Source organism: Accipiter gentilis, chromosome 6 (assembly GCF_929443795.1).
Source record: "Accipiter gentilis chromosome 6, bAccGen1.1, whole genome shotgun sequence".
NCBI lineage: Eukaryota > Metazoa > Chordata > Aves > Accipitriformes > Accipitridae > Astur > Astur gentilis.
Genome location: NC_064885.1, coordinates 12,597,077 through 12,612,665, shown reverse-complemented (window position 1 = coordinate 12,612,665; position 15,589 = coordinate 12,597,077). Strand labels below are relative to the sequence as shown.

The window sequence follows — 15,589 nt, the reverse complement described above, 5'->3', positions numbered from 1 at the left end:
GACTAAATTATAATGGTTATTATCCCATCAATAGAGCACAGTTGACGGGATCATGCAGATTGAGGGTGATGAGTGATAAAAATGGTACATCCAGGAAGATAGGAAGGCCAAAGTGTCAAGGGCATCAAACGCTGGTTAACAGCACCAGTTGAGAGCTACCTGTTGAAGAGATTTGCGATAATGGATCCCAAGAAACTGTATAGTGCTTTCTAAGTGAATGAAAAGCTGATCTCAAATGGATGTTTGAGTAATGGATGATGAAGGATGTACTTATCACAGTTCTTCCACAGATACTTGCCCAAACAGAGCAAAGGTGGAATGGAAGGGCTAGTGCTGAAGGTGGTGGGCCTAATGGCTGAAAAAGTGTTCTGTAGAAGATGAGAATAAAAGAACAGCAGTGTGGATTCAGACCAAAGGTCCATCTAGCCCATGATCTTTGCTTTGACAGTTGCCAGCAATGGATTTCTGAAGGAGAAGTAAGAACAGAACAAGCATGTGGGGCTTCTCCCCAAGACACTCTCCAAGCCTCCAACAAGCTGCAATTTTATAGACTTCCTGAGACAAAATTGGGACTGGTTATTTAATAGCCATTGATGGAGTCTTCTCCCATTCATTAGTTCCAGTGTTTGTTGAACCTCTGTAAACTCTTAGCATCCATAGCAGTTCCTGCAGCAAGGAATTGTACTGGTTAACTGCAGTGTATGAAGAGCACTTCCTTCTGAACCTGGCTCCTAGTAGCTTCACGTGATGCCCCATTATTTTCACACTGAAAGAGATTAACAGTCAATCCCTATTGATGAGTCGGTAGATCTTTTTCATATTACCCTTTGGCTGCCTCTTTTCCAGCCAGAAGAGTATTAGTCCAGTTAGTTGTTCTTTGTACAAAATACTTTATACTTTGTACCTTATACTTTTTCTTATCCTCGTGTTCGTCTCCAAGCCTCTTCCAATACCACTGCATCTTTTTTAGAGGTGTGGGGAGCAGAACTTCACACAGTATTCAACATGTGGATGTATCCTGGATTTCTACAGGAGCTTAAAGATACTCTCTGTTTTATTCTCTCTTTTTGTCATTCCTAATGTTCTCTTTGTCCTCGTGACAACCACCAATTACTAAGCTGACACTTGCATGGGACAATCTATTATAATCACAAGATACAGCTTCTAAACATTAATGGACAAATCAGAGCCCATCACTTAACGTAAAGAAACGACTGATTTTCCACATGCATCTCCTTACAGTGTTTAGTCTCATAAGGTTCTTCTGCAATGCTTCATAGCTGATCCTTGTCTTCATTACTTCAAATTAGTTAATGTATTGGAAAGCTGTAAAACATTACCAAGCACCCAGTTTCCACGTGCTTATTAAACATACAGGACATCATAGCTACCACCACACACACTGCCTGCAGAACTACAGTCATCAGCTTCTCCCACTGTGAAAATCTCCCAGTTATTCCTACCATCTGCTTCTTATCTTCCAATAATTGCTTATCCAGGAGCCTCCTTCTTATTCCATGTCTTAGTTTCCCTAAAAGTGTTTGCTGAGGGACTTAGGCATTTTGAAAATTCAGCTGGACCTACCCAGCCGATACCTCCGTTGACTCCTTCACACCCACTTATTACACTCTACATTATAGCTTCTACCAATTTACTCCATACAGATTTTACAGCATACTGGTCTGGGCTTTTGTGGATGACTTGGAGCCCAGAGAAAAACTGGTATCGCATCAGCCACTTTCCAGGGATTTTAAACAAGAGTTCATATACATAGTTAATAGTTCAACAATTTCATCCTCCACAAGTCTTGGGTGAATACCATCTGATCCCAGAGACTGATAATGTTAATTTTGTCTATCTACATCATCATCTCATCTACAGACATTTCAGCTTGAGACAGATGAAAGCACAACAAGAATTGCATTCATTTTTCTGCTATGAGTTTAGCTGCCCTAAGTGCATCTTTTAGACTTCAATTTTTTTATAGCCCCTACAGATTGTCAGGCAAGCTTTCTGCTTCTGATGTGACTGAAAAGAATCTATTATTAGTTTTTTTCATAATTTTCAAGTTATTTTTCTTTTTGTCTTTTCACCATGTTTTTACATATTTTTAGCTTGTTCCTCTTTTCTCTCATTTTACCAATTTTTTGGCTTTTTCAGGATGCTTTCATATACTTTCTTACCTTTATGTTTAGGTATGCTAATATCCTTTTATAATTTTTCAAGTATTTCTTTGCTCTTAATTGCTACCGCAGTCTCCTTAAATACCTTCATGCCAACTGCAAGGATATAACTCCTGTTTGTCCTCTCAGCTTCTTTATAACAACCTTATTCAGTTTCACGTAACTCCCCTTTCTGAATTAAAACACAACTATGGACAACTTTTTGGCCTCTCTCTCAACATCTTTGCAGGAACAAAATACATTATTGTCACCGTTACAGAGCAGGTTTTCAAAAGCACGATTTTGAAGGAGGTCCTGGAAAAGGCCAAGGCCAGCACTGCCTCTCCCCCTCTTGGTTACCTGACCAGCAGCTCCCTGAAGTGTAATGGATGTAGTTGAAGCTCCCCATAACCGCCGCGTTTCCTGCCTCTTGATCTCCCTCAACTCACAGAAGTTACCGGCCGCTTGAAGGCTCTGCAGTGTTGTGTGGAGCCAAGATGTTCCACTCAGGTGTCTTCAGCAATAGAAAGCTACAGCTGGTTTGCTCAGGGAAGGCTCAGCAGGGACCTGTCCTACAGGCATTCTCCAGTCGTTGTTTTATGAAGAAAGCAACCATAAAAGAGGCAGTCAGCAACGGAGCATGAAGACATGGATTGGCACCAACTCAGGCCACAGCTAGGTGCAACTGTCAGAAATGGCACGCGGTGATTTCTCAACCAAGAGCCCACAGAAATTATTTTGACGACACTTTTAACATAGGGCTTGTAGGAGCTGCATGCTGTACGAGTACATGGGGTTTGTCCATCACTTAAATCGGGTAACTGCATCTCTCATGGAGGTATGTACTTTGTACAAAGTTTACAAACAAGAGCTTTTGGTACAGCCACCTTCCTCTTGAGAGAAGAAACAGAGGTCAGAGGTACTCTGAAGGAGATAATGGAAAGACCAGATGATCACAGAGAAGAACGGAGGAGAGCAAAGTGTTGGAGGCAAATGATGCCAGGCAACGGTCTAAACCATTTTGTGCACCGGTAGTGATCAAGAAGACCACATACAGAAAAATAACAAGAATAAACATTGTTCTGAGGAAAAAGGAAGACGAAAATGATAAAAGATAAAAGATAACAGAAACTTCGGAGAGTAGATGAGTAGAAAAAAAAATAGCAGAGTTGAAATAGAGGGTAACGGGCAGGACAGAGATATATTTGTGGCCCTAGGAAAATGTTTGGACAGAAGTCTCTGGTGTTGATGTTTAGGGATACATGTGCACCCACAGCATGGCTGCAAATGAGGACTACCATTCAAATAAGACATTTACGGAACAAAAGGATAACTGAGGTGCAGCATGACAAGTGGAAGAGAAGGAACTCTTTCTTATCTCTTCAGGATCTTTGTGAGGTTCCACTTATTTTGGCATAAAACTGTCTTAGTAAGTATAAGTTATTAAGACAATTTTGCAAGTAATATGATTTAAGACCGAAGCAATAACACATATACAGAAGTCAACTCTCTTTACTACTTTAAAACATAGTCAGTATAGGGTTTCTCAAGTTGTATGTCTACACTGGATGGTGGTCTAAAGAGACTAACTTGCTAAGCATTAATCTCTGATGCAAATTGACATTCAGGAAGTTACAGGAACTGCTGCAATGCACTCTTTGTTATTTGACTTTCACATCTTACAGATGTTCCCTATATTTAAACAATCTGAAAGCAACATTGTTGTGCAGGATCCTGCACAAAATTCAACTAACGAAAGAACCAACATTCCTCCATCCACTACCTAGTCTCCTCAAGCTGTCTCTTCAGCTCTACCATGTGGCAATCGCCCCAAAACCCTCTTTCAGACAGTGCCTTCGCTGCACCTGCTCTGCTCTGTTATTAGGCTTTTTGGCCTTTGTAGGGAAAACCGCTTCACGTCTGTAATAGGACTGGAGTGCATTTTTCATATCTGGATCCAATTCAATCCCAATGTCTTTCTCTCTGAGATTCTGCAGTGTGTATCCCTTCTACAGTGATGCACCGGTGGTCTTGAGCAAATCCACCTAGCTGAACAAAGGCGCCATGGAACCACAGCTGCTGAAGTGCTTTAGGAGTAGAAAGTCTGAATTCTATTCTTCCGTGTAATTTTGAACTAGAATTCACATACCTTTTGTCAAAACAATAGCAAATTTAATCCCCAAACTTCTTTACTGACATTTGAAATTAAGGTGTCATAACTGAACTTGGTAAAAACCTTATAATTTGTTTCATAGAGTTTATAGCAGAGGAATTAATTCAGCCATCTAGTCAGAATTTCTGTATAGGATAATCCATTACATTTCTGCCACTATCCTGATACTGAGCACGGTAATACACATTAGATTAATCTATTTGATCAGTGGAGACCAAATTACTGAGATGGAGAACAAAAGAGAGATCAAAGGGCCACTCACTAATGCCCTTAACTAGCCCCTTTAGGGTTAGGGAAGTGATGAGATGAGAATACATCCATTGATCTAGGCAGATGATTCATGTCTCAAGCTGCAGAGGAAGAAGATACACACCCAAAATTTCAGATGATTTGAACAGGGTGGCTGCAGGGGGGAAGAGAGTCTTCCACTTAAATCTGGTGATCTGTTCCATCTTGTGCATGGGAGTAATCCACACAACCTAAGCATATTCGAAACAATATTCTCTCTCCTACACCTTTGAACACGAACGTGTTTTAGCTCCTTGTTTCGAGGTAAGGCCAATCCCTGATGCTCCTAAAAAAAAGGTGAAAAGGTCCCAAGAGAACTCTTGGCCAACTCCCGCCTGACCCATGCTGGCAGCAAGCCCAAAGCTCCGAAGCATGAGATGTGATTAGGATTCCTTAATGCAGACTGAAAGTGTTATGGGCAAATGAAAGGCAGTACAACATTTCCTGTTCTTTACAGCCGGCAAAATAAGGGAAAAATAAACAGATTTAAAAAAAAAAAACACCTAAAAATCACAGAACTCACAGACATAACAAACCACCATGACCATCCCCGCCACTTATGCCTACTTTATGCCCTGTCCTCCTGTCTATATCTAATCTCAAAACCTAGAATGGAGAGAAGCCCAAAAGGGTGATAAAATACGAATGTGCATTGCTCAAGTGTGATATATACCCCTGTATTGAGGTTCGGCTTACAACTCTGTTTTGTTCATAAACCAAAATTTCATATATTTGACTCTTCGCAACCCCTGCAACACAGATTTTTATGATACTGAAGATAGACAGACCTGAAGATCAAACTACACTGCTCATTTTCCATTGCACCTATGTGTTACTTTGTTTCCTTCTAGGTTAAAACTTGCTTGTTTTCAGACTAAATAAGACTTCTGGGGAAAGTCCACAGAAAGCTTTTAGGCATGTTTGAGAGCTCTGTGCATGGAAAAATACAGAGATATAATACATAAAAATGCATGTCAATTTTTGTCCAAATTAAAGTCTAATACAATAGAGTTCTCTTTGATCATACAAAATTTGTGACATTTGTATTACTTTGACAATTCTGCAAGTTTTCATTTAAAAATAATGAATTTGCATGCAATCCTGAATAGCCTTCCATAATCTATATGAAATGCCTACCAAACCTTTAGTTTTATGGAAGCACAGAACAAAAAGTAATTTCTCTAATGGTTCAGAGCCATTTCACCCACAAATCCAGCCCAGCTACAGCCAACAGGAATGACTGAGGCCCATTTCCCTTCTTCTGTAATCTCAACCCTCTGCCAGCTTATCTTTGGGAAATGTCCACTTGCTCCTTGGATATATTCCAGGACGGGTGTATGTGGCCAGAATTCCTCTGTTGACTGTCACTCACTCCAGCCCTGTTGATTTAGCCTTCTGACCATGTATCTTTGCTCTGCTGCAATTGGGTTTGTTTCTCCTATTAATGCCTGCCCCATGTAATTACTTGGGCCTCCAGATCCATGACCTTTTTAGGACTGAAAATCTTCCAATTCAGGATGGGTCTACACCTACATGTGTCATAAATAATTCTACTGGGACAATGACCAGCACCGGATGGTGCACTGGGGAGCTGGAAGATTTAAGGTTTAAAGTCCTTCAAACTCCTTCTTCAACGGAGAACAGCTTCCCGCCCCATGTTATCTGGATCAGGGAAGAAGAGACACCATGCAAAGCTCCAACTCAGCCCTGCATATGCTCAAGAGAGGGATGGAAGTTCAGAAACAGCCTCTAAGCTCAGCTTTTCCTAGCAGCTAACTCTAGCTGAGACCCCCTACTCTGCTTCTGGATTTTAATGGCTCACCTATCAGCTACACTTAAATCCTATACTAATACAATACCATACTAATCTACACTGCAGGCTATACTACATACTATGCCAATCCTATACTAATACTGTCTGTCCAATTTTTAAAAGCTCTGTTTGGCCCAAATTGTTTCTTCAACACTACCAATATATTTGTATTGGATTACAGCTGCCTTTTTGATTCAATGCTTTGTATGTTTTCCCAAGACTGCTTTTACTTTCCTGAGTAGTATCTATGTCACGTCTAAAGATAGTTTTCTAAGCTGTGAGAGCCATTTGTCCCACTGTCTCACTTTAGTGCAATTTCCCGTTCTAAAGGTTAGCGTCAGAATTCCACTTTTTGGTACTTAGGCAACAAATTTTATTATGCTGCAGTCAGTACAAGTGGCTCAATTATTGCTAGCTTTTGAGTCAGTTCTTGCACATTACTTAACACTAAGTCAAGAATATCTTTCTGTGTACTCTAGTATTAGCTGTTCCAAGAGGCAGAAATTGCTTCTTTGAACTTACTCTTATTGTGCTATCTGACCAGTTTATTCACAGGTAATTTAAGTCTCCATTATCATTTGGTTAGACTTTCCCACTTCTTTGATCTCTGTCAACATTATGCACTCAACATCCTTTTGTTGATCCAGGAGCTAGTAGTATAGGAGTCTACTAATACATTTACTTTCTTTTGGGTTGGGAGCGTAACCCTCTATAAGCAGGTAAGTAGGTGATTATCCTTTCCCCAATAGCATTCTGCATTGTAACATTGGAAACACTCTCCATTTCCAGGATGATCATGTTGGGTTCATTGTAGCAATTTCAAGGGTTAATTGTCATTGCTGTTATGAAGATGCACCACACTTCTTTTCTGAATATATCTACGTGTGATTTTCAGCTTCTGAATTGTACACAACACCTTAAAAATCAAGATTCAGGATCCTCCTCTAATTCTCACTCATTCCACCATAAATAGAAGATTGACTTTAAAAATAATGTTTTTAAAATACTTTCTTTCTTTGCAGGGAGAGGAAAGAGGATAATCCTTGCTTTTGGGTTTCAGAGCCTTTAGGGAGCTTGTTCTGTGTTCTCAAGGTTTTTTCCTGCAGTCGTAAGTTAAAAGAAGGTGCTCAGTGGGTAAATGGAAGTTGACTTTCTCCTACAATCACCTATGTAACTGCTAAGATTATACAGAAATGAAACAAAATATTGTGAGACTTGTGATAAAATAATGCATGTTGGAAAAACTTTTGCCTGCTAAATAAGAAGACTGTTCCACTGTTCTACATATTTACATGTTTCTTCTACATGTAGGCATGTAAGGTGATCCGTGACTGATGATTGCTTTGCCTTCTCTATAGCAAATACAGTAGTTTGAGTTTATCTATCTCTCTTTAAATATCATTGTTTGGGACTTTTCCCAAACTTTTAACATTATTTCCAAAATACTAGCCCCAGAACTAGAGACTGTAACTAACTAACACAGTATCATCCTTTCCCTTGTATACAAGATTAGAGTTATATACACTCAATTAAAAGATACTAATGCTCAGTCTTAATTATGTATGCTTGTATGTACACTTTAAGTGCTGAACTATTTCTCAGATAAAAAGTTTTTTTTTCTTCCACAATTAGGTCTGCATGCGAATTCTGGTGTAATTCAGTTTGGAAAAATCTTAAAACTCTTTCTCTCAAGTCTCTACAGTGGCGCTCTCCTTTTCTTTCCAAGACATTCCTTATTTTCCTGCCTATCTTCAAACCAACATCATCAACTCTCTCCAGCATCCAGTGGAGACTGAAGTATGGGCAAGAAGGAAACCGGATTTATTCCTCAAAAATCAGCTAACAGAACAGCAAAAGTATTAAAAACGGAGGCTGTAAATATTGCATTAGCAATCATATTAAAGGGAGTTTATCTACGGACAGCTGTAGGAACTGCACTTCAGAGGGCATGTTGAATCCTTAGCTGCTCGTGAATCGCCCATTATGAGTAAGATCCAAATACGTTCTTTCCAACCTACTTGTCTAAAAGGTTTGGCTCGTCCATCTTTAACACAGGGCCATTTTCTGACTTCCCTGGGACTTTTTCAGAAGAACTCCAGGCTACTGCAGTAAGCTCAACAGAGATCTGAACTTCCAGCCATTTGGAAACTGCAAACTAGTTCACAACATGACTTCTCCTGTGTTAAGCAATAGTTAATGCTTAGAGCATGTGCCATCCGAACAAGCTTGAGCTCTGAACAAGCTTGAAGACGATTTCTGTAAGAAGTCTAAGGTGTTGGTTTTTTGACCTATAAAGTCTTAAGCGGCTCTGCCTACTTGAGAAATTCCTCTCCTTTTGCATCATACTGCATCGTGCGGAGTGCCAGAGGTAACATTGCCTGGGTTAAACTGAAAGTGGCGGACGGCAGGCAGGTCCCGGGCAGCCTCCTGGCATCTACCCGCCCACCCACCACTGTTCAGTGACCTGCAAAACTGAAAATCCAGAGATTTCCCAGAAGAACCGGTCACAGGGGCAAGGGGTGTGAGGAGGAATTCGACACTGGGGTTATTTTATTATAGGTAAAGGAGATATTTTTAAAGTTAGCTTCTAAGAATGTAACACACTGTGGTCCTAGAGAGTATGGCAGGGAGAAAAGAAATCAAGAAAATTTTCTGGTAAAAGTACCTTTGGTGAGGCTCCGTCACTCACATGCAGGACTTTCTATATTAAATTAAGAATGTATTTCTAAAAATATATTGACCAGAACACTATGAAGATAATTATAAGTTAAAGAGAACTTTACTTGAATATAGGGCTAACTCTGCACCACTTATCCTTAAGCAATCTTATTATACCACTGAACTAAGAGAGCATTGCTTTGAAAACGGGACCGGGCCATCCACTCTTCTTTTCCAAGCTAAGCTCTGCAGTTTGTGTTCTCCTGCGACGGGCATGAGGGTTGACTGCATCTTACAGGGTCTGACATAACCAGGAAGACCTCTTCAAAAAAATGGTGTAAAAACTAGACTTCTTAGCTCATTAACTGTAAAGATAATCATGTTATGTACCTGAATTACATATAAAGAACCAATTGTGCAGGTACGTGTGAACAGGCTTAAGTTTATTTAAATAAGAGTTCCAATGACATCAAAGTTAAGCACGTGACCTAATGTTTTTGCAAGATTGGGCTGTTGACACGTAAAATGAGATGTCCCCATAAAGCCTAATTCAGGTGTATTTAATATCTGACTATCTAAATGCGAACTAAAGACAGTTCTTCCCATTCATTTCTTACTTATTTTATACCTTAACAGTTACGGCTCCATTTCCCATTTTGTCTTTCCAGAGGCAGGAACCCACTGCAGGATCAGGACCCAAACAATTTTAAATGGCATTTTATATTCTGAGTTTCGATACGTAGCGGCCGAACTAGAAACTACACCATAAGATATACAGGAGAGGTCATAGGTACACTTGACTAAGCTTTCCCAGAGCACAGCGCCTGGCACAGGGCAAACATCCTGCTGCAGAAGGCACAGCCTGACCCCCCGATCCCAACACTGCCATCTGAAACCAGACCTGGATGATGTTCCACACTGGATTCAGCAGGATACAGAACAGGAATGATCCCCTGCACACACATAGTGGCAGAATCAAGGCCTAAAAACATATACAGTGCAGGTCGGCATCTGTGTACATAAACTCAATAGATTAGATTAGTGTTTCCCCAACCTCTCCGTTTTTGAGGATGATTTTTAAAGGATAAAGTCCATTTGTAAATCTGACACTATTTACGGCTGACTACTCAAAACGCCTCGTTTGTGCTGCTGTGATGGCAGGCAATACAAAAATCCCACCTTGTATCACTGCATTTGGTTAAAAATGTCCACACATCACACAATAGAGATTATCATCTTCTCATTTCGAAAAGGCCCACACTCTATACTTTGTGCTCAGTTGCAACACCACTGTAGTTTTTGTAAGGAATAAATATTGACTTTCCTGGACATTGCCTCACGACAGAACAGGACCTTGAGTACATTTGTCTAAGATTTTTTTAGCCTGGTAATATAATTTTACAGCATAGCTCTCGTTCTGAGTGGTTCAAAAGGCGTGGAAAAACAGGCTTTATAAATGTCACAAATTGCCCATTTTCATTTTCAGATAGGTGACCATGTTCTAAAGCTGGCCCAACTGTATTTCTTTTCTTACAAGACCGTACAAAATTTATTACTTTAATTTAAATTTCCAAGCTACAAGTTTAATTAAGATTACAACATACCACATTTGGAAAGTCCAGACTGGAAAAAGCCATGCAAAAATTAAGATTTAATATTAACGCAGGCTGTTTTGTTATTTTTTGTTTTCAAGAATAGAGCACATGACTGCCGAGCAAATTACCAACAGAAACGAGAGAGTACACACCAGGTCTCAAGAAACTGTGCTCAAAACTTAGCACATGCAGGAGATAGGTCTGTTCACCAAATAGCTCAGTTCTCTTTCTGAGCAGCATCTGCACCTCACGGTGAGACATTCAGATGCTCTCTCCTTAGTAAAGGTCAGAAACCAGCATTAATTTCACTTATAAAAATACGTGGTGGTGACACCACAGGAACCACTGTATGGGTGAAATTCAACTTTCACGTACAGGCAATACACAAGACAACAAGTAGCAGGGTCAGTAATTCTGGCGTGCAAAGTCTGGATGTGTATTTTAGCTGTAACAGACCCCCAGCTATCAGCAGAAGTGTGTAGAAAACCTTAGGGGTTTCACAAAGACAAGAAAAAAAATCATGTTTTCTGTCCGATGTTTAGCATCCCAGCATGTGACTCGACACACTCAGCTTTGTAACATCAATTAAGATATGCAGTAATCTTCATGGGATCAGCCGACCACATCCAACATGCAACATTAGTACAAGCGCAGCTACAGATCGTGACTGAATGAAGAATCAACAACCATTTGCATGATCCCTTCCGCCTCAAAACAGCGCGCAGGGCTGGGGGGCAGGAACACAAAGGAACAAAACACGCAGGTGGACAGCTCACATAAAAAATGACTCCTTGCTTCAGTTATAAATCCGCACTCGGGAAATAAAGTCAAATGCGCTGTGCTGGGAGCTGAAGCAGCAAGGAGGGAAAAGGGGGGAGAGGACAGGAGCGGGCAGGTAAGGCAGATGGAGTTGGATAAAATACAGCTGCTCTTACCTGGAGCAGTTTTCCTTCGGCCGGAGTCACCTCGGCAACGTTTGCAAACTCCCCTTCCAGTATGATCGGCTCCACTTTCAGGGGGATCACCCTAATGATGGCTTTCTGCGCCGCCGACCTCTCCGACTCGACCGCCGCCACCAGCGCCAGCCCTGTATGGCCAAGTCCTGCCTGCAGGGTCGCCATGAGCAGCCAAGGCCAGAGGACAGCCAGCTGCAGCTGGGGGCCAGCACTCATGCTACCAGCTGCAGCAGCGGGCTCGGGCCACACATACCGCTCAGGAACGTGTCCTCACCCTGCGGCGGGCTCCAGCCGTCGGCAGAGCTCGTCGGGCTTCTGAGCGTGCGGTCCCAGCGACGGGGAGGCGGGGGAGAGAGGACAGAGGGGCTCGGTCGCCGCCAGCGCTGCTTACCGGACAACTTCTCCGGTTCTCGCCATCACCGTTTCTCTTCCTTGGCGCCACGTGCTCAAAGGCCGCTGGGAGCTCGCAGGCATTTTTTAAACAAACAGACTACAAAAAAAAAAGCCCGAATTATGAGTCCATCCTCCAGCAGATAAATCCGGAAAGATCAGCGAAACAGGTTGCAAGCAAGAAATCAGTTCAGATATACGGGAACACCAGGGAGCAATTAGGACCTCATCAGTCCCACGGAGATGAGGCGTGGGGAGATCTCCCCGCGGACATGGTGTCCTCGTGTCCCCTGCCCAAGGGTTAGGAAGATCCACAGGTTCAAAACATCCATCTCAAACACCCTTGAGAGACACCTCACCTTCTTGCCAGCATTTCCCACAACACGAGCTCAAGCCCTTCACCTTGAATGTTATCTGCAATTACTGGTATCCTTCTCGGAAACTACACAGGAGGTATTTCTTGAATTTATGGTGAAAAGAACGTTTGCTTCTGTACCACTCTCCTCCAAATCGAGTTGATCCTTTCCATCCTTCTCAGGCCAGAAGTGCTTCATTCAAGTTTGGAGATCAGCTTTACTTTCCTCCTAGCAGTCCATGTTCAGAGTCTGACTCTGGGCGCAGTTCTCCAGGACAATTAATAAAGCAGGGAGCTTCTCTTCATAGTTTCAAGTTCCCAGGGAATAAAAAGGCCCCAAAACACTTTAAAAGTTTAGGTACCAAGCCAAACAGGTATCAAGCAAAAAGTTACAGCATATCTGGTTTCTCTCACACGATTTCTGTGCGTGCCTGAGTTCTGTTACAACCACTTCCACGCACACATTAAGGAGATCCCGACGAAAGGCCCCACAAAATAAAATATAAAGTTCCATGGTCTGCCTGAAGGTCACATGGAACGTATCGAGGAGTCTTCATAACTGGGAGATTTTAGACAGAGGCTATTTTCAGTTAAAACCAAAGTTACAGTGATCACACAGCTATGAAGAGAAAAAGCGATTAAAAAAAAAATAAAAAATAAATAAATCTGCAAACCTGTTAGGCAGTGTGCCTGCTGGAGTCCGCAGGGGCCGGGACGGATGGGAATGTTGCTGTAAATCCTAGGCAAAAGTTATTTCCAGCAGCTTAAAAAACCTGCGTGGGTCTGATGATGTTTGGCTTCGGTCTTTTTTTTTAAAAAAAACAACCAACCAAACAAAAACCGATCGGTATTTATAATAAAAAAATACTTACAAAAAAAAAAAAAAAAAAAGAAGCAAGCAAGCTCTCTCGCACACATGCAGCAGGCAGGTAGGTGCGAGCGGAGCTCCGCAGCCCGAAAGAGAATCCAGCAAGATCAAAGGGAGAAAATTACTGCAGACAGAAAGCTCCCGGGGCAGGCATGGCTGAAAGTGAAGTGTCCGCATGTAATCCGCAGACCCGAGAAAGAACCCCAAAACACTTCGGAAAAGCTCCTGTAAAATCCCGAAGTCTCTCCTCTCGCTACAGCAGACGCAATTATCGGCTCTAAACGCAGGGAGCGCGAAGGAAAATAAAACCTGGACCATCAGCGGCCACCCGGCAGCTCAGCCCGGCGGGCTGCCTGACCGCGATCGGGCAGGCAACCGCTCCGGCGGGCGCAGGGGCTGCCAGCGGCCGGACAGCCCCGAGAGCTGCTGCGGAGAAAGGTCTGTCTCTCTTCCAGAAAAGCTGCACCTACCCGCGGCAGCTCGGCCCCCGGCGCGGGCAGGCTGCGGCTGGCCGCGTCCTCCCCCGGGACGGCCGGCGCTCTCCTACCTGCTGACACAAAGTGAGGGTGGAGCAGCCGGAGCCGCCGCCCCCCCGCCGGGCCGGGACCGCGGGCTCCCCCTCCCGCCGCGCCGCCCGCCTGCAGCGCGGCTCGGCGGCGGCTCCCGGTGCCCGGGCCCCGGCGGGGGCACCCCGGCGCGGCAGCCGGCGCCGAGGCGGAGAGCGGGGGCGGGGAGCGGGGCTGGGGGCACGACGACGACGACGACGACGACGACGACGACGACGACGACGACGGGGGACGACGGGGAAGGGGGCCGGGGGCCGGGACGCGACCCAGCGCCAGCCCGGGCGTCCCGGGGGGAGGGCGGCCAGCCGGCGTCCCCAGCTGCTTGCCACGCTGGAGCGTCCTGAGGGATGGCAGCCGTGGGTCTGCGGGCCTGGGAAGGGCTCTGGCCATTTCACGCGCTGCCTTTCTCCGGCTCTCGCTAATTCAGATTCAGTAGCCCTTTTCGAGTTGCTGCCGCGAGGAGGTTTCAGGTCAGGCTGATGTCAGAGGTCTGGAATTCAACTGCTATTCTCCTCTGACATCACCGAGAGGTGAATAATACTATAGGTCAGACCTATAACCTCAAAGTAAGGTTGCAACTGGAAATCTGTACATCGGCATGGGATGGAGTGGTGCTTCAAGAGGGCACTCGGCAGTCAACGCGAAAACAAGGCACCGTCCGCAGAAGGCGTGTACGATCCATCCAGCCGTCCTGGGAGTCGTTCGCCGTCGCTCCCAGCGCTCATGGAAAAGCGCATTCCAGAAAGCGAACGGATTAACGAGGGTTTTTTTGTTACACGTGCGACCAAACTAATCCCTGGAGTCACTCCACAGAAATTAATAAATTACGCGAACGAAGCATTAGGCCACTTCTTTTTAAACGTGGCTGGGCGGTAATGGTTATTTGTTGATGAAAGGGTCAGCAAGAACTACTGAAACATGAAGCATTTTTTTCGACTGTGATACTCTAGCATTTGTAATTTAAAACACAGAGAAAATATAAATGCAACACCCATTTCAGTTTAAAGGCTTAATTTATTACAGATTGCTGCAACGATGCCTAAGCAAGTATAAAAGAACATCCTCGAGGTAAAACAAATCCCACTCTGTTCCCATTAGAAGAATATAGTTAAAAGCATCTTATTGCAGAAGTTACTTATTATTTACTGACTGAACTACATCCCTGTTAAGGTGTTGAAATGCTAGACATTCAGTCTAGAGTACCTGAGACTTGTGAGGCCTTGTGCAAGATTATACAGATTTCCTACAGTAGCAAGTGCCCTTTCTCCTCTGCTCTCTCACAGTACGTCAGTAAGTTGCTATATTGGTTTTGTCTGGCAAGGTTTTGGTAGCGGGGGGGGGGGGGGGGGGGGGCGGGGGTTACAGGGGTGGCTTCTGTAAGAAGCTGCTGGAAGCTTCCCCTGTGTTCGAGAGAGAGCGAGCCCATACCAGACGGCTCTGAGACGGACCCGCCGCTGGCCAAGGCCGAGCCAATCAGTAATAGTGGTAACGCCTCATTTTAAGAAGGAAAAAAAAGTTGGGACAGGGAGAAACAGCCGCCGGAGTGAGGAGTGAGAACATGTAAGAGAAACAACCCTGCGGACACCAAGGTCAGTGAAGAAGGAGGGGGAGGAGATGCTCCAGGCGCCGGAGCAGAGATTCCCCTGCAGCCCGTGGTGAAGACCCTGGTGAGACCCAGGCTGTCCCCCTGCAGCCCATGGAGGACCATGGTGGAGCAGATCTCCACCTGCAGCCCGTGGAGGACCCCACGCCGGAGCAGGTGGGT

The 15,589-nt window shown here is 43.9% G+C and overlaps 1 protein-coding gene across 1 annotated transcript in view; it reads right to left on the bottom strand.

The window, feature by feature from the left end:
• RNF43 (ring finger protein 43) overlaps positions 1 to 11,861 on the bottom strand; it is a 59,540-nt gene extending 47,679 nt beyond the window's left edge. The window contains exon 1 of the mRNA XM_049803388.1: positions 11,625 to 11,861. Within this exon, the coding sequence (XP_049659345.1) occupies positions 11,625 to 11,861 (237 nt within the window). The remainder of the gene's footprint in view (positions 1 to 11,624) is intronic.
• Between the last annotated feature and the right edge of the window lie 3,728 nt (positions 11,862 to 15,589).